Source organism: Oncorhynchus clarkii, chromosome 2 (assembly GCF_045791955.1).
Source record: "Oncorhynchus clarkii lewisi isolate Uvic-CL-2024 chromosome 2, UVic_Ocla_1.0, whole genome shotgun sequence".
Taxonomy (NCBI): domain Eukaryota; kingdom Metazoa; phylum Chordata; class Actinopteri; order Salmoniformes; family Salmonidae; genus Oncorhynchus; species Oncorhynchus clarkii.
Window position 1 is genome coordinate 95,660,252 of NC_092148.1, and position 26,756 is coordinate 95,687,007.

Consider the following 26,756-nt stretch of genomic DNA (forward strand, 5'->3'; position numbering starts at 1 on the left):
CGTGTTCAATGATAGCTTGCTAACCAGCAATAGCAACATTTTGGATTTGAAAAACACTTCAACAGTCTCAATATTTCAGCTATCAGTTATAAGTAGATACCCCTGATGCACTTTCAAATTATTTAGCCATAAAAAAATGTTTTTTAAAATAAAAACTATACGTTTTGTTGACTGTTGCTATCCATCAAAATGTTCTGATTGGTTGCCCAAAACATGTATTGTGTGTTTAAGAGTGGGACTGCTAAATAACTGTGTGTGTTCTCACCTCACAGTAGTGTAGTTCTATCTGTTGTTGTGACTGGCAGTCGTCCACTTTGATGTAGTTGAGTGTTCCCACTGTCTTCCTACACTCTGGCTCTGTACCTACAGATACACACACACACTCAGTACCTACAGATACACACACACTCAGTACCGACACACACACACACACACACACACACACACACTCAGTACCGACACACACACACACACACACACACACACACACACACACGCACACACACACACACACACACACACACAATAAGGACACAAACGCAAAGTCCAGACACGAACAACCTGAAGATGATACTCACACATCTCACAGCAGCTGGTTCCTATCTGGCTGATCTTCCCCTGAACATAGAGACAGTTAGACATATCATACATATCACATCATATAAAACACAACAGAGACATATCATACATATCATATAAAACACAACAGAGACAAATCATACATATCATATAAAACACAACAGAGACATATCATACATATCACATAATATAAAACACAACAGAGACATATCATATAAAACACAACAGAGACATATCATACATATCACATAAATTAAACACAACAGAGACATATCATACATATCATATAAAACACAACAGAGACATATCATACATATCACATAATATAAAACACAACAGAGACATATAATACATATCATATAAAACACAGCAGAGACATATCACATAATATTTAAAAAAAACAGAGACATATCATACATATCACATAATGTAAAACACAACAGAGACGTATCATACATATCATATAAAACACAACAGAAACATATCATACATATTATATAATATAAAACACAACAGAGACATATCATACATATCATATAATATAAAACACAACAGAGACATATCATACATATCATATAAAACACAACAGAGACATCATACATATCATATAAAACACAACAGAGACATATCATGCATATCACATAATATAAAACACAACAGAGACATATCATACACATCATATAAAACACAACAGAGACATATCACACAAATCATATAAAACACAAAAGAGACATATCACACATATCATATATTATAAAACACTACAGAGACATATCACATAATATAAAAAACAACAGAGACATATCATACATATCACATAATATAAAACACAACAGAGACATATCATACATATCATATAAACACAGAGACATATCATATATATCATATATAAAACACAACAGAAACATATCATATATATCATATAATATAAAACACAACAGAGACATATCATACAAATGACATAATATAAAACACAACAGAGCCATATCATACATATCATATAAAACACAACAGAGACATATCATAGATATTATATAAAACACAACAGAGACATATCATATATATCATTTAATGTAAAACACAACAGAGACGTATCATACATATCATATAAAACACAACAGAGACATATCATAAATATTATATAATATAAAACACAACAGAGACATATCATACATATTATATAATATAAAACACAACAGAGACATATCATACATATCATATAAAACACAACAGAGAGATATCATGCATATCACATAATATAAAACACAACAGAGACATATCTCACAAATCAAATAAAACACAATGGAGACATATCACACATATCATATATTATAAAACACTACAGAGACATATCAAATAATATAAAAAACAACAGACACATATCATGCATATCACATAATATAAAACACAACAGAGACATATCATGCATATCATATAAAACACAGAGACATATCATATATATCATATAATATAAAACACAACAGAAACATATCATATATATCATATAATATAAAACACAACAGAGACATATCATACAAATCACATAATATAAAACACAACAGAGACATATCATACATATCATATAAAACACAACAGAGCCATATCATACATTTCATATAAAACACAACAGAGACATATCATAGATATCACATAAAACACAACAGAGACATATCATACATATCACATAATATAAAACACAACAGAGACATATCATGCATATCATATAATATAAAACACAACAGAGACATATCATACATATAATATAAAACACAACAGAGACATATCATACATATCATATAAAACACAACAGAGACATATCATACATATAATATAAAACACAACAGAGACATATCATACATATCACATAAAACACAACAGAGACATATCATACGTATCATATAAAACACAACAGAGACATATCATACGTATCATATAAAACACAACAGAGACATATCATACATATCACATAATATAAAACACAACAGAGACATATCATATATATCATATAATTTAAAGCACAACAGAGACATATCATACATATCATATAAAACACAACAGAGACATATCATACATATCATATAAAACACAACAGAGACATATCATGCATATCATATAAAACAGAACAGAGACATATCACATAATATAAAACACGACAGAGACATATCACATAATATAAAACACAAGAGAGACATATCATACATATCACATAATATAAAACACAACAGAGACATATAATACATATCATATAAAACACAACAGAGACATATCATACATATCATATAAAACACAACAGAGACATATCATACATATCATATAAAACACAACAGACATATCATACATATCATATAAAACACAACAGACATATCATACATATCATATAAAAAACAACAGAGACATATCATACATATCACATAATATAAAACACAACAGAGACATATCACGTAATATAAAAAACAACAGAGACATATCATATATATCACATAATATAAAACACAACAGAGACACATAATACATATCATATCATATAAAACACAACAGAGACATATCATACATATCACATAATATAAAACACAACAGAGACATATCATACATATCATATAAAACACAACAGAGACATATCATACATATCATATAAAACACTACAGAGACATATCATACATATCATATAAAACACAACAGACATATAATATTAAACACATGTCAACAAATCATTTCTGTATGCACGGGGGCATTGTCAAGCTAAAACAGGAAAGGGCCAAACTGTTCCCACAAAGTTGGAATCAAAGAATTGTCTAGAATGTCAGTGTATGCTGTAGTGATAAGATACCCCTTCACTGGAATTAAGGGGCCTAGCCCGAAACATGAAAGATTGCCCCAGACCATTATTCCCCCTCCACCAAACTTTACAGTTGGCACTATGCACTGGGGCAGGTAGGGTTTTCCAGTCATCCGCCAAACCCAGATTTGTCTGTTGGACTGCCAGATGGTGAAGTGTGATTCATCACTCCAGAGAACACGTTTCCACTGAGTCGAATGGCACCAAGCTTTATACCACTCCAGCCGAAACTTGGCATTACGCATGGTGATCTTAGGCTTGTGTGTGGCTGCTTGACCATGGAAACCCATTTCATGAAGATCCCGACAAACAGTTCTTATGCTGACGTTGCTTCCAGAGGCAGTTTGGAACTCGGTGGTGAGTGTTGCAACCGAGGACAGATGATTTTTCAGCACTCGGCAGTCCCATTCTGTGAGCTTGTGTGGTCTACAACTTCGCGGCTAAGACATTGTTGCTCCCAGACATTTACACTTCACAATAACAACACTTACATTTTACCTGGGAAGCTTTTGCGGGGCAGAAATTTTACAAACTGACTTGTTGGGAAGGTGGCATCTTATGACGGTGTCACGTTGAAAGTCACTGAGCTCTACAGTAAGGCCATTTTACTACCAATGTTTGTCTATGGAGATTGCATAGCGGTGTGCTCAATGTTATACACCTGTCAGCAACCTGTGTGCCTGAAATAGCTGAATCTACTAATTTGTCCGCATACTTTTGGACATGTAGTGTATGTTGTGCTGTAATGTGTAAAATGTGGTAGTGTTGTGGTTGGATGTGGGTTGTGTTATGTTGTATTTAGGGTTAGTGGTGTGGTTGGATGTGGGTTGTGTTATGTTGTATTGATGGTTAGTGGTGTGGTTGGATGTGGGTTGTGTTATGTTGTATTTAGGGTTAGTGGTGTGGTTGGATGTGGGTTGTGTTATGTTGTATTGATGGTTAGTGTTGTGGTTGGATGTGGGTTGTGTTATGTTGTATTGATGGTTAGTGTTGTGGTTGGATGTGGGTTGTGTTATGTTGTATTTAGGGTTAGTGGTGTGGTTGGATGTGGGTTGTGTTATGTTGTATTGATGGTTAGTGTTGTGGTTGGATGTGGGTTGTGTTATGTTGTATTGATGGTTAGTGTTGTGGTTGGATGTGGGTTGTGTTATGTTGTATTGATGGTTAGTGGTGTGGTTGGATGTGGGTTGTGTTATGTTGTATTGATGGTTAGTGTTGTGGTTGGATGTGGGTTGTGTTATGTTGTATTGATGGTTAGTGGTGTGGTTGGATGTGGGTTGTGTTATGTTGTATTGATGGTTAGTGGTGTGGTTGGATGTGGGTTGTGTTATGTTGTATTGATGGTTAGTGGTGTGGTTGGATGTGGGTTGTGTTATGTTGTATTGATGGTTAGTGGTGTGGTTGGATGTGGGTTGTGTTATGTTGTATTGATGGTTAGTGGTGTGGTTGGATGTGGGTTGTGTTATGTTGTATTGATGGTTAGTGGTGTGGTTGGATGTGGGTTGTGTTATGTTGTATTGATGGTTAGTGGTGTGGTTGGATGTGGGTTGTGTTATGTTGTATTGATGGTTAGTGGTGTGGTTGGATGTGGGTTGTGTTATGTTGTATTGATGGTTAGTGGTGTGGTTGGATGTGGGTTGTGTTATGTTGTATTGATGGTTAGTGGTGTGGTTGGATGTGGGTTGTGTTATGTTGTATTGATGGTTAGTGGTGTGGTTGGATGTGGGTTGTGTTATGTTGTATTGATGGTTAGTGGTGTGGTTGGATGTGGGTTGTGTTATGTTGTATTGATGGTTAGTGGTGTGGTTGGATGTGGGTTGTGTTATGTTGTATTGATGGTTAGTGGTGTGGTTGGATGTGGGTTGTGTTATGTTGTATTGATGGTTAGTGGTGTGGTTGGATGTGGGTTGTGTTATGTTGTATTGATGGTTAGTGGTGTGGTTGGATGTGGGTTGTGTTATGTTGTATTTATGGTTAGTGGTGTGGTTGGATGTGGGTTGTGTTATGTTGTATTGATGGTTAGTGGTGTGGTTGGATGTGGGTTGTGTTATGTTGTATTGATGGTTAGTGTTGTGGTTGGATGTGGGTTGTGTTATGTTGTATTGATGGTTAGTGGTGTGGTTGGATGTGGGTTGTGTTATGTTGTATTTAGGGTTAGTGTTGTGGTTGGATGTGGGTTGTGTTATGTTGTATTGATGGTTAGTGGTGTGGTTGGATGTGGGTTGTGTTATGTTGTATTGATGGTTAGTGGTGTGGTTGGATGTGGGTTGTGTTATGTTGTATTGATGGTTAGTGGTGTGGTTGGATGTGGGTTGTGTTATGTTGTATTGATGGTTAGTGTTGTGGTTGGATGTGGGTTGTGTTATGTTGTATTGATGGTTAGTGGTGTGGTTGGATGTGGGTTGTGTTATGTTGTATTGATGGTTAGTGGTGTGGTTGGATGTGGGTTGTGTTATGTTGTATTGATGGTTAGTGGTGTGGTTGGATGTGGGTTGTGTTATGTTGTATTGATGGTTAGTGTTGTGGTTGGATGTGGGTTGTGTTATGTTGTATTGATGGTTAGTGGTGTGGTTGGATGTGGGTTGTGTTATGTTGTATTGATGGTTAGTGTTGTGGTTGGATGTGGGTTGTGTTATGTTGTATTGATGGTTAGTGGTGTGGTTGGATGTGGGTTGTGTTATGTTGTATTGATGGTTAGTGTTGTGGTTGGATGTGGGTTGTGTTATGTTGTATTGATGGTTAGTGGTGTGGTTGGATGTGGGTTGTGTTATGTTGTATTGATGGTTAGTGGTGTGGTTGGATGTGGGTTGTGTTATGTTGTATTGATGGTTAGTGTTGTGGTTGGATGTGGGTTGTGTTATGTTGTATTGATGGTTAGTGTTGTGGTTGGATGTGGGTTGTGTTATGTTGTATTGATGGTTAGTGGTGTGGTTGGATGTGGGTTGTGTTATGTTGTATTGATGGTTAGTGGTGTGGTTGGATGTGGGTTGTGTTATGTTGTATTGATGGTTAGTGTTGTGGTTGGATGTGGGTTGTGTTATGTTGTATTGATGGTTAGTGGTGTGGTTGGATGTGGGTTGTGTTATGTTGTATTGATGGTTAGTGGTGTGGTTGGATGTGGGTTGTGTTATGTTGTATTGATGGTTAGTGTTGTGGTTGGATGTGGGTTGTGTTATGTTGTATTGATGGTTAGTGTTGTGGTTGGATGTGGGTTGTGTTATGTTGTATTGATGGTTAGTGGTGTGGTTGGATGTGGGTTGTGTTATGTTGTATTGATGGTTAGTGGTGTGGTTGGATGTGGGTTGTGTTATGTTGTATTGATGGTTAGTGGTGTGGTTGGATGTGGGTTGTGTTATGTTGTATTGATGGTTAGTGGTGTGGTTGGATGTGGGTTGTGTTATGTTGTATTGATGGTTAGTGGTGTGGTTGGATGTGGGTTGTGTTATGTTGTATTGATGGTTAGTGGTGTGGTTGGATGTGGGTTGTGTTATGTTGTATTGATGGTTAGTGGTGTGGTTGGATGTGGGTTGTGTTATGTTGTATTGATGGTTAGTGGTGTGGTTGGATGTGGGTTGTGTTATGTTGTATTGATGGTTAGTGGTGTGGTTGGATGTGGGTTGTGTTATGTTGTATTGATGGTTAGTGGTGTGGTTGGATGTGGGTTGTGTTATGTTGTATTGATGGTTAGTGTTGTGGTTGGATGTGGGTTGTGTTATGTTGTATTGATGGTTAGTGGTGTGGTTGGATGTGGGTTGTGTTATGTTGTATTGATGGTTAGTGGTGTGGTTGGATGTGGGTTGTGTTATGTTGTATTGATGGTTAGTGGTGTGGTTGGATGTGGGTTGTGTTATGTTGTATTGATGGTTAGTGGTGTGGTTGGATGTGGGTTGTGTTATGTTGTATTGATGGTTAGTGGTGTGGTTGGATGTGGGTTGTGTTATGTTGTATTGATGGTTAGTGGTGTGGTTGGATGTGGGTTGTGTTATGTTGTATTGATGGTTAGTGGTGTGGTTGGATGTGGGTTGTGTTATGTTGTATTGATGGTTAGTGGTGTGGTTGGATGTGGGTTGTGTTATGTTGTATTGATGGTTAGTGGTGTGGTTGGATGTGGGTTGTGTTATGTTGTATTGATGGTTAGTGTGGTGTGGTTGGATGTGGGTTGTGTTATGTTGTATTGATGGTTAGTGTTGTGGTTGGATGTGGGTTGTGTTATGTTGTATTGATGGTTAGTGTTGTGGTTGGATGTGGGTTGTGTTATGTTGTATTGATGGTTAGTGGTGTGGTTGGATGTGGGTTGTGTTATGTTGTATTGATGGTTAGTGGTGTGGTTGGATGTGGGTTGTGTTATGTTGTATTGATGGTTAGTGGTGTGGTTGGATGTGGGTTGTGTTATGTTGTATTGATGGTTAGTGGTGTGGTTGGATGTGGGTTGTGTTATGTTGTATTGATGGTTAGTGGTGTGGTTGGATGTGGGTTGTGTTATGTTGTATTGATGGTTAGTGGTGTGGTTGGATGTGGGTTGTGTTATGTTGTATTGATGGTTAGTGGTGTGGTTGGATGTGGGTTGTGTTATGTTGTATTGATGGTTAGTGGTGTGGTTGGATGTGGGTTGTGTTATGTTGTATTGATGGTTAGTGGTGTGGTTGGATGTGGGTTGTGTTATGTTGTATTGATGGTTAGTGGTGTGGTTGGATGTGGGTTGTGTTATGTTGTATTGATGGTTAGTGGTGTGGTTGGATGTGGGTTGTGTTATGTTGTATTGATGGTTAGTGGTGTGGTTGGATGTGGGTTGTGTTATGTTGTATTGATGGTTAGTGGTGTGGTTGGATGTGGGTTGTGTTATGTTGTATTGATGGTTAGTGGTGTGGTTGGATGTGGGTTGTGTTATGTTGTATTGATGGTTAGTGGTGTGGTTGGATGTGGGTTGTGTTATGTTGTATTGATGGTTAGTGTTGTGGTTGGATGTGGGTTGTGTTATGTTGTATTTAGGGTTAGTGGTGTGGTTGTCATGTTGTATTGAGGGTTAGTGTTGTGGTTGGATGTACAGTAGGTTGTGTTGTATTGTTGTCTTATATTAGGGTTAGACTTAGGTTTAGGTAGTCATAGGGAGTTTCTCAACATGTATACTACCGTGTTCTACCCTATCATGCTCTGAGTGCCTTCTCCCAGGACGTTCTCTGGAGGAGTAGAGTGTGGAGAACACATACAACTTTACATAGCCAGTAATCCCTATTGACTTACTATGGGCTTGTGATCTAGACACACTGATTATTTTAGGCAGGTAACCATGACAATATTAACACTGCATGTATTTATTAATGCATCAAGAAAAACTATTGATGTCAGGCAACATACGATAAGTGATTCGACAACTTCTCATTCCGAAGTGTGTTTTCTGTCGCTTCAGTTTAATTCCAGCCACCATTGTTTTCAAGAAATGTTGCGTCTTTTTTTACATGGTTGCGTGATATTTCTGTGCATGCTTTCAGATGAAGCTTGCATCGACGCATGCTTCAAAATATGAACAAATGGAGTACGCACCCGAGAAGTGTCCTCTGTACTCCGTTTTGCCACACTTTGATTTGGACTCATTCCGTGACCCTCCCGTGGTGCAATGTGCTCAAAGCATAGTGTTGTTTGGTGGTGGTATTGTGGTTATAGTACTGTATCAAGGATTAGTGTTGGGGTTGGATGTGTTGTGATGAGGGTTAATGGTTGTGTTGTACTGTAGTTGTGTTGTGGTTATAGTGTTGTGATGACGCTTAATGGTTGTGTTATACTGTAGTTGTGTTGTGGTTATTGTGTTGTGATGACGCTTAATGGTTGTGTTGTGGTTGTGTTGTGGTTATAGTGTTGTGTTATAGCCATACCCCCTGGTCCAGACAGAGTTGGCGGTCGAGAGGAGGGCAGGTGGTCACTCTGGTCTGGAGAACCAGATCTCCTTTACCGTTGACACCACAGGAGTATTGACTACAGCCTTCATTTAGACTACTGTTGACCTGTAGGGTTAGAGACAGGGGGTTAGAGTAGAGCTAGTTTACTGTTGACACCACAGGAGCATTGACTACAGCCTTCATTTAGACTACTGTTGACCTGTAGGGTTAGAGACAGGGGGTTAGAGTAGAGCTAGTTTACTGTTGACACCACAGGAGTATTGACTACAGCCTTCATTTAGACTACTGTTGACCTGTAGGGTTAGAGACAGGGGGTTAGAGTAGAGCTAGTTTACTGTTGACACCACAGGAGTATTGACTACAGCCTTCATTTAGACTACTGTTGACCTGTAGGGTTAGAGACAGGGGGTTAGAGTAGAGCTAGTTTACTGTTGACACCACAGGAGTATTGACTACAGCCTTCATTTAGACTACTGTTGACCTGTAGGGTTAGAGACAGGGGGTTAGAGTAGAGCTAGTTTACTGTTGACACCACAGGAGCATTGACTACAGCCTTCATTTAGACTACTGTTGACCTGTAGGGTTAGAGACAGGGGGTTAGAGTTTAAGTAAAGTTGAGTTGAGTTGAGTTGAGTTGAGTGTGTGTGTGTGTGTGTGTGTGTGTGTGTGTGTGTGTGTGTGTGTGTGTGTGTGTGTGTGTGTGTGTGTGTGTGTGTGTGTGTGTGTGTGTGTGTGTGTGTGTGTGTGTGTGTCTAACCTTGACAGTGATGAAGTGTCCGTCAGGTCGTTGGATGGTGCAGGCAGTGGCAACACAGCGACCACAACACGACTCTGGCACTTCTTCTAGAGTATAGCCCTGCAGCACACATGCACACATCTCTTAAAGTGATGTTACAAAGGCCATTTTGTTCCAGAATGCTCACCGCAGACAGCTAGAGTGGAGAGGTGTGAAACATGATGATGGTGGTGATGATGATGATGATGGTGGTGATGGTGGTGATGATGATGGTGATGATGATGATGGACTTAGTGATGGTGATGATGATGATGATGATGGTGGTGTTAGTGATGATGGTGATGATGGTGAGGATGGTGGTGTTAGTGATGATGGTGATGATGGTGTTAGTGATTATGGTGATGATGGTGATGGTGGTGATGATGGTGATGATGGTGGTGATGATGATGATGATGGTGTTAGTGATGATGGTGATGATGATAGTGTTAGTGATTATGGTGATGATGGTGGTGATGATGGTGGTGATGATGGTGGTGATGATGATGGTGTTAGTGATGATGGTGATGATGATGATGGTGTTAGTGATTGTTACGTTCCCCAGTTTATGTGTTGTAGTTTGTGTATTTGCATGTGTTTATTTCAGGAAATGGCTTCCTGAAATCCCTCAAGCAGCTGATTGGTCGACTCCATGGCTAATTGGAGAGCTGACCCCGCCCCCTCGTCAAGACGCAGCTGTCTTCAATTACCTATTCCTTCTGAAGCTATATATAAAGCCAGTGTTCTGTTCAGGAGAGAGATTTTGCTGGAGATAGATTTTTGCTGGGGGTCATTGCTGGGAGGTCATTGCAGAGAGATTGAATGTGAGGGAGGTCATTGCTGAGAGAGGAGGCTGATGGCTGTGGATAATTTACTATGTTAGTTGTTGGTAGCAGTTGGTATGTTCTGTGAGTTTGTTGCTCAGATAGAGCTTATTTGATGTCCTTTGTTTCTTAGTTTGTTTGAGAAATTATTTGTTCTCCTGTTTCATTTGTTCCCAGGGGGGAAGGGGAAGGCACCTAGGGAGTGCTTAGGCAAGAGGCCCGCGGGCATACATATATCCGTAGTATATTCATTGTCTAGGCACACTAGGTAAGACCTGGGCGGACCACCCCCTGTATTTTAGTAGTGGGTAGGCAGGTAAGATAGGAGAGGGGGGGCTTTGAGATTTACTTTCTTTGCTTTGGTTCCATCCAGCCCCTTTTCCCCATATTACCGTGTAAAGGAATAAAGTCCTTGTAAACGGTACCGCATTCTGCCTGTTGTCATCCTTACTCGCACCTACAGTCCATACCTTTTTCACTTCACAGAGAGTTTAGTTGTAGCAGGGTGTTGCGTTCCCTCTTCATAGAGGCGTGCGTAACAGTGATGGTGACGATGATGGTGTTAGTGATGATGGTGTTAGTGATTATGGTGATGATGGTGATGATGGTGATGATGATGTTAGTGATGATGATGGTGATGATGGTGGTGATGATGATGACCCATCCTGTCTCAGCCTCCAGTATTTATGCTGCAGTAGTTTATGTGTCAGGGGGCTAGGGTCAGTTTGTTATATCTGGAGTACTTCTCCTGTCCTATCCGGTGTCCTGTGTGAATTTAAGTATGCTCTCTCTAATTCTCTCTTTCTCTCTTTCTTTCTCTCTCTCGGAGGACCTGAGCCCTAGGACCATGCCTCAGGACTACCTGACATGATGACTCCTTGCTGTCCCCAGTCCACCTGGCAATGCTGCTGCTCCAGTTTCAACTGCCTGTGATTATTATTATTCGACCATGCTGGTCATTTATGAGCATTTGAACATCTTGGCCATGTTCTGTTATAATCTCCACCCGGCACAACCAGAAAAGGACTGGCCACCCCACATAGCCTGGTTCCTCTCTAGGTTTCTTCCTAGGTTTTGGCCTTTCCAGGGAGTATTTCCTAGCCTCTGTGCTTCTACACCTGCATTGCTTGCTGTTTGGGGTTTTAGGCTGGGTTTCTGTACAGCACTTTGAGATATCAGCTGATGTACAAAGGGCTACATAAATACATTTTGATGATTTGGTGATGATGGCGATGATGGTGGTGATGATGATGGTGTTAGTGATGATGGTCTTAGTGATGATGGTTGCCAGAAAAAAGGACTTAGGAAAATTGCAATTGGCTCAGAACAGGGCAGCAAGTCTGGTCCTTGGATGCACACAGAGAGATAATATTAATAATATGCATGTCAATGTCTCCTGGCTCAAACGTCATCACTACTTGTTTTTATAAGAGGTATTGACATGTTGAATACAACGAGCTGTCTATCTAAACTACTGGCACACAACTCAGACACCCATGCATATCCCACAAGACATGCCTCCAGAGGTCTCTTTACAGTCTCCAAGTCCAGAACAGACTATGAGAGGCACACAGTACTACATAGAGCCATGACTACATGGAACTCTATTCCACATCAGGTAACTGATGCAGCAGTAAAATGTGATTAAAAAAACAGTTAAAAAACACCTTATGGAACAGAGGGGACTGGGAAGCAACACAAACATAGAAACAGACACATGCATGCACACACACCCACACGATAACATACGCACTATACACACACATACACATGGATTTAGTACTGTAGATATGTGGTAGTGGTGTGTTGTGAAATATGTTAATATATTGTAATGTTTTAAAATTGTATAAGCCTTGGTTACTTGCTGATATGTACAAAGCCCTTTAACGAGTAGATCAAGCAAAGCTACTGCAAAAGCTATCTTTCCAAGGTTACGAGACTGGCTCCACAGCTTTACCACCAGAAGAAGGCAGAGGGTGATGGTTACTTGCCTGGCTACACACCTATACCACCATAAGAAGGTAGAGGGTGATGGATACTACGTTGAGGGATAGGTTGTTATTCTGGCACTACACGGACAGTTCTCTGACCTCCTCCCTATAGGCTGTCTCGTCGTTGTCTGTGATCAGGGCTACCACTGTTGTGTCATCTGCAAACTAAGTTATGGTGTTGGAGTCGTGCCTGGCCATGCAGTCGTGAGTGAAGCTCCAGTGTTGAGGATTAGCGTGGCAGATGTGTTGCTACCTACCCTCACCACCTGGGGGCGGCCCGTCAGGAAGTCCAGGACCCAGTTGCAGAGGGAGGTGTTCAGTCCCAGGATCCTTAGCTTGGTAATGAGCTTTGAGGGTACTATGGTGTTGAACGCTGAGCTGTTGTCAATGAATAGCATTCTTACATAAGTGTTCCTTTTGTTCAGTTAGGAAAGGGCAGTGCGGAGTGCAATAGAGATAACATCATCTGTGGATCTGTTTGGGCGGTATGCAAATTGGAGTGGGTCTAGGGTTTCTGGGATAATGATGTTGATGTGAGCCATTACCAACCTTTCAACGTGAGTGTTACAGGTCTGTAGTCATTTAGGCAGGTTGCCTTTGTGTTCTTAGGCACAGGGACTATGGTAGTCTGCTTGAAACATGTTGGTATTACAGACTCAATCAGGGACATGTTGAAAATGTCAGTGAAGACACCTGCCAGTTGGTCAGCACATGCCCAGAGCACACGTCCTGGTAATCCATCTGGCCCCGCAGCCTTGCGAATTTTGACCGGTTTAAAGTTCTTACTCACGTCGGCTACGGAAAGCGTGAACACAGTCGTCCGGAACAGCTGATCCTCTCATGCATGCCTCAGTGTTGCTTGCCTCGAAGTGAGCATAGAAGGGATTTAGCTTGTCTGGTAGGCTCATGTCACTGGGCAGCTCGCAGCTGTGCTTCACTTTGTAGTCTGTAATAGTTTGCAAGCCCCGCCACCTAAGACGAGCGTCGGAGCCGGTGTAGTATGATTCAATCTTAACCCTGTATTGACGCTTTGCCTGTTTGATGGTTCGTTGCAGGGCATAGCAGGATTTCTTGTAAGCTTCTGGGTTAGAGTCTCGCATCTTGAAAGCGGCAGCTCTACCCTTTAGCTCAGTGCGAATGTTGCCTGTTATCCATGGTGTGTGGTTGGGGTATGTACGTACAGTCACTGTGGGGACGACGTGCTCCATAGTTTAGCATCTGCTTCATCTGACCACTTTTTTATAGACCGAATCACTGGGGCTTCATTCTTTTATTTTTGCTAGTAAGCAGGAATCAGGAGGATAGAGTTGTGGTCAGATTTACCAAATAGAGGGCGAATGAGAGCTTTGTGTAGAGTACAGGCATTAACGTCTCCGGCCACGAGGATTTCTTCGGCCACTAGGCCACAGCCTCTGGGTGAATGGTTTCCTGTTTGCTTATTTCCTTATACAGCTGACTGAGTGCGGTCTTAGTTCCCTCATCTGTCTGTGGTGGTAAATAAACAGCCACAAAAAGTATAGCTGAAAACTCTCTAGGCAAGTAGTGTGGCCTGCAATCTGTTGTTACCAAATATGCACAGATCGCCGCCCCCCCCCCCCCCCCCCTCGTGTGCTGTTCTATCTTGCCGGTGCAGCGTATATTTCACTAGCTGAATATTCATGTCGTCATTCAGCCATGATTCTATGAAACATAGGATATTACAGTTTTTGATGTCCCGCTGGTAGGATATTCGTGATCGTACCTTGTCCAATGATTGCACGAGTAGTATTTTTGGTAACGGCAGCTTTCCCAGTCGCCTTTGACGGGTCCTGACCAGGCATCCGGCTCTTTGTCCTCTGTACCTGCGTCGCTTCCTCTTGCAAATACTGGGGATGTCGGTCCTGTGGGGTGCTTGGAGAATGTCTTGTGTGTTGTCTTTGTTGTAGAAAAAATCTTTGTCTAATCCAAGGTCAGTGATCGCTGTCCTGATATCCAGAAGCTCTTTGTCTAATTCGAGGTCAGTGATCGCTGTCCTGATATCCAGAAGCTCTTTGTCTAATCCAAGCTCTTTTTTTGCCGTAAGATACGGTTGCAGAAACATTATGTACAAAATAAGTTAAATATAATGCTAAAAAAACACAGAGTAGCACAATTGGTTGGTGAAACTGCTGCCATTTCTTCCGGCGCCATTTTTGTGTTGACTCACATTAAGCATCTCCAATCCAAAGTTAAATCTAGAATCAGCTTCCTATTTCGCAACAAAGCATCCAGCACTTGACCTCATCAATGTCATTTACAAAATAGCCTCCAACACTCTACTCAGCAAATTGGATGCAGTGCCACCATTTTGTCACCAAAGCCCCATATACTACCCACCACACAACCTGTATGCTCTTGTTGGCTGGCCCTCACTTCATATTCGTTGCCAAACCCATTGGCTCCAGGTTATCCATAAGTCTTTGCTAGGTAAAGCTCTGCCTTATCTCAGCTCACTGGTCACCGCCTTTCCTTACAGTTCTCTGCTGCCAATGACTGGAACGAATTGCAAAAATCACTGAAGCTGGATACTCATATCTCCCTCACTAACTTTAAGCATCAGCTGTCAGAGCAGCTCACAGATCATTGCACCTTTACATAGTCCACCTGTACATAGCCCATCCAACTACCTCATCCCCATATTGTTTTTTTTCCTCCTTTGCACCTCTATCTCTACTTGCACATTCATCTTCTGCACATCTATCACTCTAGTGTTTAATTGCTAAATTGCAATTACTTCGCCACTACGGCCCAATTATTGCCTTTATATACTTTTTCTATTGTGTTATTGACTGTACGTTTGTTTATTCCATGTGTAACTCTGTGTTGTTGTTTGTGTGTCACTTCTTTGCTTTATCTTGGCCCTGCTGCAGTTGTAATTTAGAACTTGTTCTCAACTGGCCTACCTGGAGAAATAAAGGTGAAGAAAAAATAACTTTCCGCAACATTCACGAGCTCCTGCAGTGATGCAGCATTCTCTGTATTATAGTTTTCCATTGGCCTACAGGAAACACCCAGAAAACTGAGGTCATCAACCCATCCTCTGTTAACCCTAACCCTAGCCCATCCTCTGTTAACCCTAACCCTAACCCATCCTCCATTAACCCTAACCCATCCTCCATTAACCCTAACACTAGCCCATCCTCTGTTAACCCTAACCCTAGCCCATCCTCTGTTAACCCTAACCCTAACCCATCCTCTCTTAACCCTAACCCATCCTCTGTTAACCCTAACCCATCCTCTGTTAACCCTAACCCATCCTCCGTTAACCCTAACACTAGCCCATCCTCTGCTAACCCTAACCCATCCTCTGCTAACCCTAACCCATCCTCTGCTAACCCTAACCCATCCTCTGCTAACCCTAACCCATCCTCCATTAACCCTAACCCATCCTCAGTTAACCCTAACCCATCCTCCATTAACCCTAACCCTAACCCATCCTCAGTTAACCCTTACCCTAACCCACCCTCTGCTAACCCTAACCCATCCTCCATTAACCCTAACCCTAACCCATCCTCCGTTAACCCTAACCCATCCTCTGCTAACCCTAATCTCAAATTATTGCCTCGCCTGGTTCACCAACTACTTCTCTGAAAGAGTTCAGTGTGTCAAATCGGAGGGTCTGCTGTCCGGACCTCTGGCAGTCTCTATGGGGGTGCCACAGGGTTCAATTCTTGGACCGACTCCCTTCTCTGTATATATCAATGAGGTCGCTCTTGCTGCTGGTGAGTCTCTGATCCACCTCTACGCAGACGACCCCCTTCTGTATACTTCTGGCCCTTCTTTAAGCACTGTGTTAACAACCCTCCAGGCAAGCTTCAAAGCCATACAACTCTCCTTCCGTGGCCTCCAATTGCTCTTAAATGCAAGTAAAACTAAATGCATGCTCTTCAACCGATCGCTACCTGCACCTACCCGCCTGTCCAACATCACTACTCTGGACGGCTCTGACTTAGAATACGTGGACAACTACAAATACTTAGGTGTCTGGTTAGACTGTAAACTCTCCTTCCAGACCAATATCAAACATCTCCAATCCAAAGTTAAATCTAAAATTGGCTTCCTATTTCGCAAAAAAGCATCCTTCACTCATGCTGCCAAACATACCCTTGTAAAACTGACCATCCTACCAATCCTCGACTTTGGCGATGTCATTTACAAAATAGCCTCCAATACCCTACTCAACAAATTGGATGCAGTCTATCACAGTGCAATCCGTTTTGTCACCAAAGCCCCATATACTACCCACCATTGCGACCTGTACGCTCTCGTTGGCTGGCCCTCGCTTCATACTCGTCGCCAAACCCACTGGCTCCATGTCATCTACAAGACCCTGCTAGGTAAAGTCCCCCCTTATCTCAGCTCGCTGGTCACCATAGCATCTCCCACCTGTAGCACACGCTCCAGCAGGTATATCTCTCTAGTCACCCCCAACACCAATTCTTTCTTTGGCCTTCTTTCCTTCCAGTTCTCTGCTGCCAATGACTGGAACGAACTACAAAAATCGCTGAAACTGGAAACACTTATCTCCCTCACTAGCTTTAAGCACCAACTGTCAGAGCAGCTCACAGATTACTGCACCTGTACATAGCCCACCTATAATTTAGCCCAAACAACTACCTCTTTCCCTACTGTATTTAATTTATTTATTTATTTTGCTCCTTTGCACCCCATTATTTGTATTTCTACTTTGCACATTCTTCCATTGCAAATCTACCATTCCAGTGTTTTATTTGTTATATTGATTTACTTTGCCACCATGACCATGACTCACATCCTATATAGACTTGTTTATACTGTACTATTGACTGTATGTTTGTTTTACTCCATGTGTAACTCTGTGTCGTTGTATGTATCGAACTGCTTTGCTTTATCTTGGCCAGGTCGCAATTGTAAATGAGAACTTGTTCTCAACTTGCCTACCTGGTTAAATAAAGGTGAAATAAAAAAAATAAAAAAATAACCCATCCTCCATTAACCCTAACCCTAACCCATCCTCAGTTAACCCTAACCCATCCTCTGTTAACCTTAACCCATCCTCCATTAACACTAACCCATCCTCCGTTAACCCTAACCCTAACCCATCCTCCATTAACCCTAACCCATCCTCCATTAACCCTAACCCTTCCTCCATTAACCCTAACCCATCCTCCATTAACCCTAACCCATCCTCTGTTAACCCTAACCCATCCTCAGTTAACCCTAACCCTAACCCATCCTCAGTTAACCCTAACCCATCCTCTGTTAACCTTAACTCATCCTCCATTAACCCTAACCCATCCTCCGTTAACCCTAACCCTAACCCATCCTCCATTAACCCTAACCCATCCTCAGTTAACCCTAACCCTAACCCATCCTCCATTAACCCTAACCCATCCTCCATTAACCCTAACCCATCCTCCATTAACCCTAACCCGTCCTCAGTTAACCCTAACCCATCCTCTGTTAACCCTAACCCATCCTCAGTTAACCCTAACCCATCCTCTGTTAACCCTAACCCTAGTTAGGAGACAGGTCGACAACTGCGCTTGGTGGGCCATGTGATCAGGATGCCCCACCTACCACGACATGTCCTCTATGGCAGAAGACCATCTCAAAGTGACAGGCTGGAAGTGTCACATGAAACCTGGGGACCTCGAGGCAGCTGAGCGTTCATTTTGGAGCTTGCTATGTAACGGAGTTAACCACCTGGAATCACAACCTACCCACCATAGAGATGTGTTATGCCAGCACAGGCCTCACCGCACCATACTTCTACATATTCTCCAGATTCAATCTCCCGATTCAATCTCCCGATTCAATCTCCAGATTCAATCTCCAGATTCAATCTCCAGATTCATTCTCCAGATTCAATCTCCAGATTCAATCTCCAGATTCATTCTCCAGATTCAATCTCCCGATTCAATCTCCCGATTCAATCTCCCGATTCAATCTCCAGATTCATTCTCCAGATTCATTCTCCAGATTCATTCTCCAGATTCAATCTCCAGAATCAATCTCCAGATTCAATCTCCAGAATCAATCTCCAGATTCAATCTCCAGAATCAATCTCCAGATTCAATCTCCAGAATCATTCTCCAGATTCAGTCCCTAACATGTCCTAGCTGTGGAAGAACATACAGCTCCCGGATTGGACTTCACATTCACCTGCAATGGCATCGCGCCTGAGAGCGGTAGCCATATCCTTTCCATAACCCGGGAAGCAACATTACATACGGCAACTATGAACTGCCATAAGCAAGTAAGGTGGTGATGAAGGTGTGTTACCTCAGGGCAGGTAGGACAGCTGATGCGTCGACAGGACAGCTTGTATCTTCTAACGGCTCCTTCCTCCACTGAACACGTGCAGTGAGTACAGAGATCCACCATCAGACTCTCCTCCGCCTACACAAACATACATGTGTATGAATTTGAGTAAGTCTGTGTGTGACGTGTGTGTGTGTGTGTGTGTGTGTGTGTGTGTGTGTGTGTGTGTGTGTGTGTGTGTGTGTGTGTGTGTGTGTGTGTGTGTGTGTGTGTGTGTGTGTGTGTGTGTGTGTGTGTGTGTGTGTGAGATATGTGTGTACGTGTGTGTGATATGTGTGTACGTGTGTGTGATATGTGTGTGTGTGTGTGATATGTATGTGTTTGTGTGATATGTATGTGTTTGTGTGATATGTATGTGTTTGTGTGATACGTGTATGTGTGTGTGATACGTGTGTGTGTGTGTGTGATATATATGTGTGTGTGTGTGTGATATGTGTGTGTGTGTGATACGTATATGTTTGTGTGATACGTGTATGTGTGTGTGATACGTATGTGTGTGTGTGTGATATGTGTGTGTGATACGTGTATGTGTGTGTGTGTGTGTGTGTGTGTGATATGTGTGATGTGTGTGTGTGTGATATGTGTATGTGATATGTGTGTGTGTGAAATGTGTGTGTATGTGTGTGTGATATGTATGTGTGTGATATGTGTGTGTGAGAGTGTGTGTGTGTGTGTGTGATATGTGTGTATGTGTGTGTAATATGTGTGTATGTGTGTGTGATATGTGTGTGTGTGATATGTGTGTATGTGTGTGTGGGATATGTATGTGTGTGTGATACGTGTGTGTGTGTGTGTGATATGTGTGTGTGTGTGATATGTGTGTGTGTGTGATATGTATATGTTTGTGTGATACGTGTATGTGTGTGTGATACGTGTGTGTGTGTGTGATACGTGTGTGTGTGTGTGTGTGATATGTGTGTGTGTGTGTGTGTGATATGTGTGTGTGTGTGATATGTGTGTGTGTGTGTGTGAAATGTGTTTGTTTGTTATGTGTGTGTGTGTGTGTGTGTGTGTGTGTGTGTGTGTGTGTTGTCCTACTCCTATCACAGTGTGGTTGAGGACACAGGCGTCTTGAGGAGCTGCAGATAAAGAGACATATAGTTCTGGTGTTATTCAGTCAAGGCGTCTCAGTTGATTCATGTTTAATACACTGGAGCACATCGTAGATCAGTGAACAGAAATTGAGAAAAGGGAGTGAATACTTGTCTGTTTAAATAGCTCTAAAATAAATGTGTTCTGTTCTGCTGTTTGTAGCTAAATAGATGCCTCTTCTGGTTTAACATTGAAACTGCAGAATGGACTGTGTGTGTACCACAGTGGCAGCGTGGGCAGCAGTCGGTGGTGTCACAGCGTAGCTCGCTTCCCAGGGGACAAGAGGTGGGGTCTACTGATGGACAGCTGACGTTGGAGTGAGTGATGAAAACCTCTCGTTCTCCCACCAACACACACTGACGCTCCACACACACATCCTTCGCAGACCGCCACACCTCCCCCAACTAGAGAGACAGAAACACAACACACCCAAAATATCAAACACACACACACACACAAATCCACCATGTAGAGCTGGTACCATCTCCAGGACCTGCTGTTTGACAATATCTCTCTCTACAGGACTTGCTGTTCGACCCTGTCTATATCTACAGGACCTGCTGTTTGACCCTGTCTCTGTACCGGACCTACTGTTTGACCCTGTCTCTCTACAGGACCTGCTGCTTGACCCTGTCTCTCTCTACCAGACCTGTTGTTTGACCCCGTCTCTCTCTACAGGACCTACTATTTGACCCTGTCTCTCTCTACTGGACCTGCTGTTTGACCCTGTCTCTCTCTACAGGACCTGCTGTTTGACACTGTCTCTCTCTACAGGACCTGCTGTTTGACCCTGTCTCTCTCTACAGGACCTGCTGTTTGACCCTGTATCTCTCTACAGGACCTGCTGTTTGACCCTGTCTCTCTCTACAGGACCTACTGTTTGACCCTGCCTCTCTCTACAGGACCTGCTGTTTGACCCTGTCTCTCTCTACTGGACCTGCTGTTTGACCCTGTCTCTCTCTACTGGACCTGATGTTTGACCCTGTCTCTCTCTACAGGACCTACTGTTTGACCCTGTCTCTCTCTACTGCACCTGCTGTTTGACCCTGTCTCTCTCTCTACTGGACCTGCTGTTTGACCCTGTCTCTCTCTACAGGACCTGCTGTTTGACCCTGTCTCTCTCTACAGGACCTGCTGTTTGACCCTGTCTCTCTCTACCGGACCTGCTGTTTGACCCTGTCTCTCTCTACCGGACCTGCTGTTTGACCGTTTCTCTCTTTACTGCACCTGCTGTTTGACCCTGTCTCTCTCTACTGGACCTGCTGTTTGACCCTGTCTTTATCTACAGGACCTGCTGTTTAACTGCGTCTCTCTCTACTGGACCTGCTGTTTGACCCTGTCTCTCTCTACTGGACCTGCTGTTTGACCCTGTCTCTATCTACAGGATCTGCTGTTTAACTGTGTCTCTCTCTACCGGACCTGTTGTTTGACCCTGTCTCTCTCTACCAGACCTACTGTTTGACAATATATCTCTCTACCAGACCTGCTGTTGGACCCTGTCTCTCTCTACCAGACCTGCTGTTTGACAACATATCTCTCTACCAGACCTACTGTTTGAAAATATATCTTTCTACTGGACCTGCAGTTTGACCCTGTTTCTCTCTACTGGACCTGCTGTTTGACCCTGTCTCTCTCTACAGGAACTGCTGTTTGACCCTTGTCTCTCTCTACTGGACCTGCTGTTTGACCCTGTCTCTCTCTACCAGACCTGTTGTTTGACCCTGTCTCTCTGTACCAGACCTGTTGTTTGACCCTGTCTCTCTCTACCAGACATACTGTTTGACCCTGTCTCTCTCTTCCAGACCTGTTGTTTGACCCTGTCTCTCTCTACCAGACCTGCTGTTTGACCTGGTCTCTGTCTACTGGACCTGCTGTTTGACCCTGTCTCTCTCTACTGGACCTGCTGTTTGACCCTGTCTCTCTCTACCAGACCTGCTGTTTGACAACATATCTCTCTACCAGACCTACTGTTTGAAAATATATCTTTCTACTGGACCTGCAGTTTGACCCTGTTTCTCTCTACTGGACCTGCTGTTTGACCCTGTCTCTCTCTACAGGAACTGCTGTTTGACCCTTGTCTCTCTCTACTGGACCTGCTGTTTGACCCTGTCTCTCTCTACCAGACCTGTTGTTTGACCCTGTCTCTCTGTACCAGACCTGTTGTTTGACCCTGTCTCTCTCTACCAGACATACTGTTTGACCCTGTCTCTCTCTTCCAGACCTGTTGTTTGACCCTGTCTCTCTCTACCAGACCTGCTGTTTGACCTGGTCTCTGTCTACTGGACCTGCTGTTTGACCCTGTCTCTCTCTACTGGACCTGCTGTTTGACCCTGTCTCTCTCTACCGGACCTGCTGTTTGACCCTGTCTCTCTCTACCATACCTGCTTCTTTAGAATATCTCTCTCTATGGACCTGCTGTTTGACCCTGTCTCTCTCTACTGGACCCGTTGTTTGACCCTGTCTCTCTCTACTGGACCTGCTGTTTGACCCTGTCTCTCTCTACTGGACCTGCTGTTTGACCCTGTCTCTCTCTACCGGACCTGCTGTTTGACCCTGTCTCTCTCTACCAGACCTGCTGTTTGAGAATATCTCTCTCTATGGACCTGCTGTTTGACCCTGTCTCTCTCTACTGGACCCGTTGTTTGACCCTGTCTCTCTCTACTGCACCTGCTGTATGACCCTGTTTCTCTCTATGGCACCTATTTTTTTGACCCTGTGTCTCTACCAGACCTACTGTTTGACAATATATCTCTCTACAGGACCTGCTGTTTGACCCTGTCTCTCTCTACCAGACCTGCTGTTTGACAATATCTCTCTCTACTGGACCTGCTGTTTGACCCTGTCTCTCTCTACTGGACCCGTTGTTTGACCCTGTCTCTCTGTACCAGACCTGATGTTTGACCCTGTCTCTCTTTACCGGTCCTGTAGTTTGACCCTGTCTCTCTACCAGACCTGCTGTTTGACCCTGTCTCTCTCTACAGGACCTGCTGTTTGACAATATATCTCTCTACCAGACCTACTGTTTGACAATATATCTTTCTACTGGACCTGCAGTTTGACCCTGTTTCTCTCTACTGGACCTGCTGTTTGACCCTGTCTCTCTCTACAGGAACTGCTGTTTGACCCTTGTCTCTCTCTACTGGACCTGCTGTTTGACCCTGTCTCTCTCTACCAGACCTGTTGTTTGACCCTGTCTCTCTCTACCAGACCTGCTGTTTGACCCGGTCTCTCTCTACTGGACCTGCTGTTTGACCCTGTCTCTCTCTACTGGACCTGCTGTTTGACCCTGTCTCTCTCTACCGGACCTGCTGTTTGACCCTGTCTCTCTCTACCATACCTGCTTCTTTAGAATATCTCTCTCTATGGACCTGCTGTTTGACCCTGTCTCTCTCTACTGGACCCGTTGTTTGACCCTGTCTCTCTCTACTGGACCTGCTGTTTGACCCTGTCTCTCTCTACTGGACCTGCTGTTTGACCCTGTCTCTCTCTACCGGACCTGCTGTTTGACCCTGTCTCTCTCTACCAGACCTGCTGTTTGAGAATATCTCTCTCTATGGACCTGCTGTTTGACCCTGTCTCTCTCTACTGGACCCGTTGTTTGACCCTGTCTCTCTCTACTGCACCTGCTGTATGACCCTGTTTCTCTCTATGGCACCTATTTTTTTGACCCTGTGTCTCTACCAGACCTACTGTTTGACAATATATCTCTCTACAGGACCTGCTGTTTGACCCTGTCTCTCTCTACCAGACCTGCTGTTTGACAATATCTCTGTCTACTGGACCTGCTGTTTGACCCTGTCTCTCTCTACTGGACCCGTTGTTTGACCCTGTCTCTCTGTACCAGACCTGATGTTTGACCCTGTCTCTCTTTACCGGTCCTGTAGTTTGACCCTGTCTCTCTACCAGACCTGCTGTTTGACCCTGTCTCTCTCTACAGGACCTTCTGTTTGACAATATATCTCTCTACCAGACCTGCTGTTAGACCCTGTCTCTCTCTACAAGACGTACTGTTTGACAATATATCTCTCTACAGGACCTACTGTTTGACCCTGTCTCTCTCTACAGGACCTACTGTTTGACAATATATCTCTCTACAGGACCTACTGTTTGACCCTGTCTCTCTCTACCAGACCTGCTGTTTGACAATATATCTCTCTACCAAACCTACTGTTTGACAATATATCTCTCTACCAGACCTACTGTTTGACAATATATCTCTCTACAGGACCTACTGTTTGACCCTGTCTCTCTCTACAGGACCTACTGTTTGACAATATATCTCTCTACCAGACCTACTGTTTGACCCTGTCTCTCTCTACCAGACCTGCTGTTTGACCCTGTCTCTCTCTACAGGACCTGCTGTTTGACAATATATCTCTCTACCAGACCTACTGTTTGACCCTATCTCTCTACCAGACCTACTGTTTGAACCTCTGTCCCAGCTTAAATCTCTGGAAGACTGAAACAGGTTTCCTTCAAGAATTTCCCTGTATTTAGCGCCGTCCATCATTCCATAAATTCTGACCAGTTTCTCAGTCCCCGCAGATGAAAAACATCCCCTCAGCATGATGCTGCGACCACCATGCTTCACTGTGGGGAAGATGTTCTCAGGGTGATGAGAGGTGTTGGGTTGGCGCCAGACATAGCGTTTTCCTTGATGGCCAAAAAGCTCAATTTTAGTCTCATCTGACCATCTGTACCTTATTCCATATGTTTGGGGAGTCTCCCACATACCTTTTGGCGAACACCAAACATGTTTGCATATTTTTTGTATTTAATAAGCAATGGCTTTTTTTCTGGCCACTCTTCCGTAATGCCCAGCTCTGTGGAGTGTACGGCTTAAAGTGGTCCTATGGACAGATACTCCAATCTCCGCTGTGGAGCTTTGCTGCTCCTTCAGGGTTATCTTTGGTTTCTTTGTTGCCTCTCTGTTAATGCCCTCCTTGCCTGGTCTGTGAGTTTTGGTGAGCGGCCCGCTCTTGGCAGGTTTGTTGTGGTGCCATAATCTTTCCATTTCAGATATTTTTTTTATAACCCATCCCTCATCTGTACTTCTCTTGTTTGGTGGTGTTGGAGACCCTGGGGCCTTTCAGAACAGGTATATATATACTGAGATCATGTGACAGATCATGTGACACTTAGATTGCACACAGGTGGACTTTATTTAACTAATTATGTCACTTCTGAAGGTAATTGGTTGCACGAGATCTTCATAGCAAAGGGCGTGAATACATATGCACGCACCACTTTTATTTTTTACTTTTTTTTTAGATGTTTCATGTTCTTTTTTTCACTTCACCAATTTGGACTATTTTGTGTATGTCCATTACATGAAATCCAAATAGAATCAATTTAAATTACAGGTTGTAATACAACACAATAGGAAAAACGCCAAGGGGGTGAATACTTTTGCAAGGCACTGTATGCTGATGTGAAAAGGACTTTATAAATAAATGTGATTGATTGATTGACCGTTCTGAGTCGTCCGTCTGTCTGTGAGTCTCCAGGTATCTGTCCATCTGTCTCCACACAGCTGGTCTTCCTGCAGCTCCCACAACACTCACTGTCTGACCGCTGGTACACTGAGCCCTACACACACACACAAATCAAATAAGTCATTTTATTTGTCACATGCACTAAACACAACTGGTGTAGACTTTACCATGAAATACTTGTTAACTAGCCTTTCCTAACAATGCAGAGATTAAAAATAATACAAGACAAATAAAATACAATACACAAGAATGGAGCTATATACAGGAAGGTCCAGATCAATGTGAAGCTATATACAGGAAGTTCCAGATCAATGTGGAGCTATATACAGGAAGTTCCAGATCAATGTGGAGCTATATACAGGAAGTACCAGTACCAGATCAATGTGGAGCTATATACAGGAAGTACCAGATCAATGTGGATCTATATACAGTGAGTACCAGTACCAGATAAACGTGGAGCTATGTACAGGAAGTTCCAGATCAATGTGGATCTATATACAGGATGTACCAGATCAATGTGGATCTATATACAGGAAGTAGCAGTTCCAGATCAATGTGGAGCTATATACAGGTAGTTCCAGATCAATATGGAGCTATATACAGGAAGTACCAGCTCAATGTGGGGCTATATACAGGAAGTACCAGATGAAAGTGTGTAAAGTATAGTGTGTGTAATGTATAATGTGTCTAGTGTGTGTAATGTATAGTGTTTATAGTGTATAATGTATAGTGTGTGTAATGTATAGTGTGTATAGTGTGTAATGTATAGTGTATGTAATGAGAATGTGTATAGTGTGTGTAATGTATAGTGTTTATAGTGTATAATGTATAGATTTATGTAATGTATAGTGTTTATGGTGTGTATAGTGTGTGTAATATATAGTGTGTATAGTGTGTAATGTATAGTGTGTGTAATGTATAGTGTGTGTAATGTAAAGTGTGTGTAATGTAT

The 26,756-nt window shown here is 42.7% G+C and overlaps 2 protein-coding genes across 2 annotated transcripts in view; one reads left to right on the top strand and one right to left on the bottom strand.

Moving 5' to 3' along the window:
• Positions 1 to 26,756, top strand: part of LOC139376666 (mitochondrial glutamate carrier 1-like) — a 273,532-nt gene that overhangs the window by 141,318 nt on the left and 105,458 nt on the right. The gene's annotated exons all lie outside the window — the stretch shown is intronic.
• Positions 1 to 26,756, bottom strand: part of LOC139376660 (von Willebrand factor) — a 228,581-nt gene that overhangs the window by 7,128 nt on the left and 194,697 nt on the right. The window contains exons 46-53 of the mRNA XM_071119496.1: positions 25,782 to 25,898; positions 20,530 to 20,713; positions 20,256 to 20,296; positions 19,179 to 19,295; positions 10,067 to 10,165; positions 9,286 to 9,414; positions 579 to 618; positions 266 to 363 (exon numbers count right to left, since the gene is read on the bottom strand). Of these exons, the coding sequence (XP_070975597.1) occupies positions 266 to 363; positions 579 to 618; positions 9,286 to 9,414; positions 10,067 to 10,165; positions 19,179 to 19,295; positions 20,256 to 20,296; positions 20,530 to 20,713; positions 25,782 to 25,898 (825 nt within the window). The remainder of the gene's footprint in view (positions 1 to 265; positions 364 to 578; positions 619 to 9,285; positions 9,415 to 10,066; positions 10,166 to 19,178; positions 19,296 to 20,255; positions 20,297 to 20,529; positions 20,714 to 25,781; positions 25,899 to 26,756) is intronic.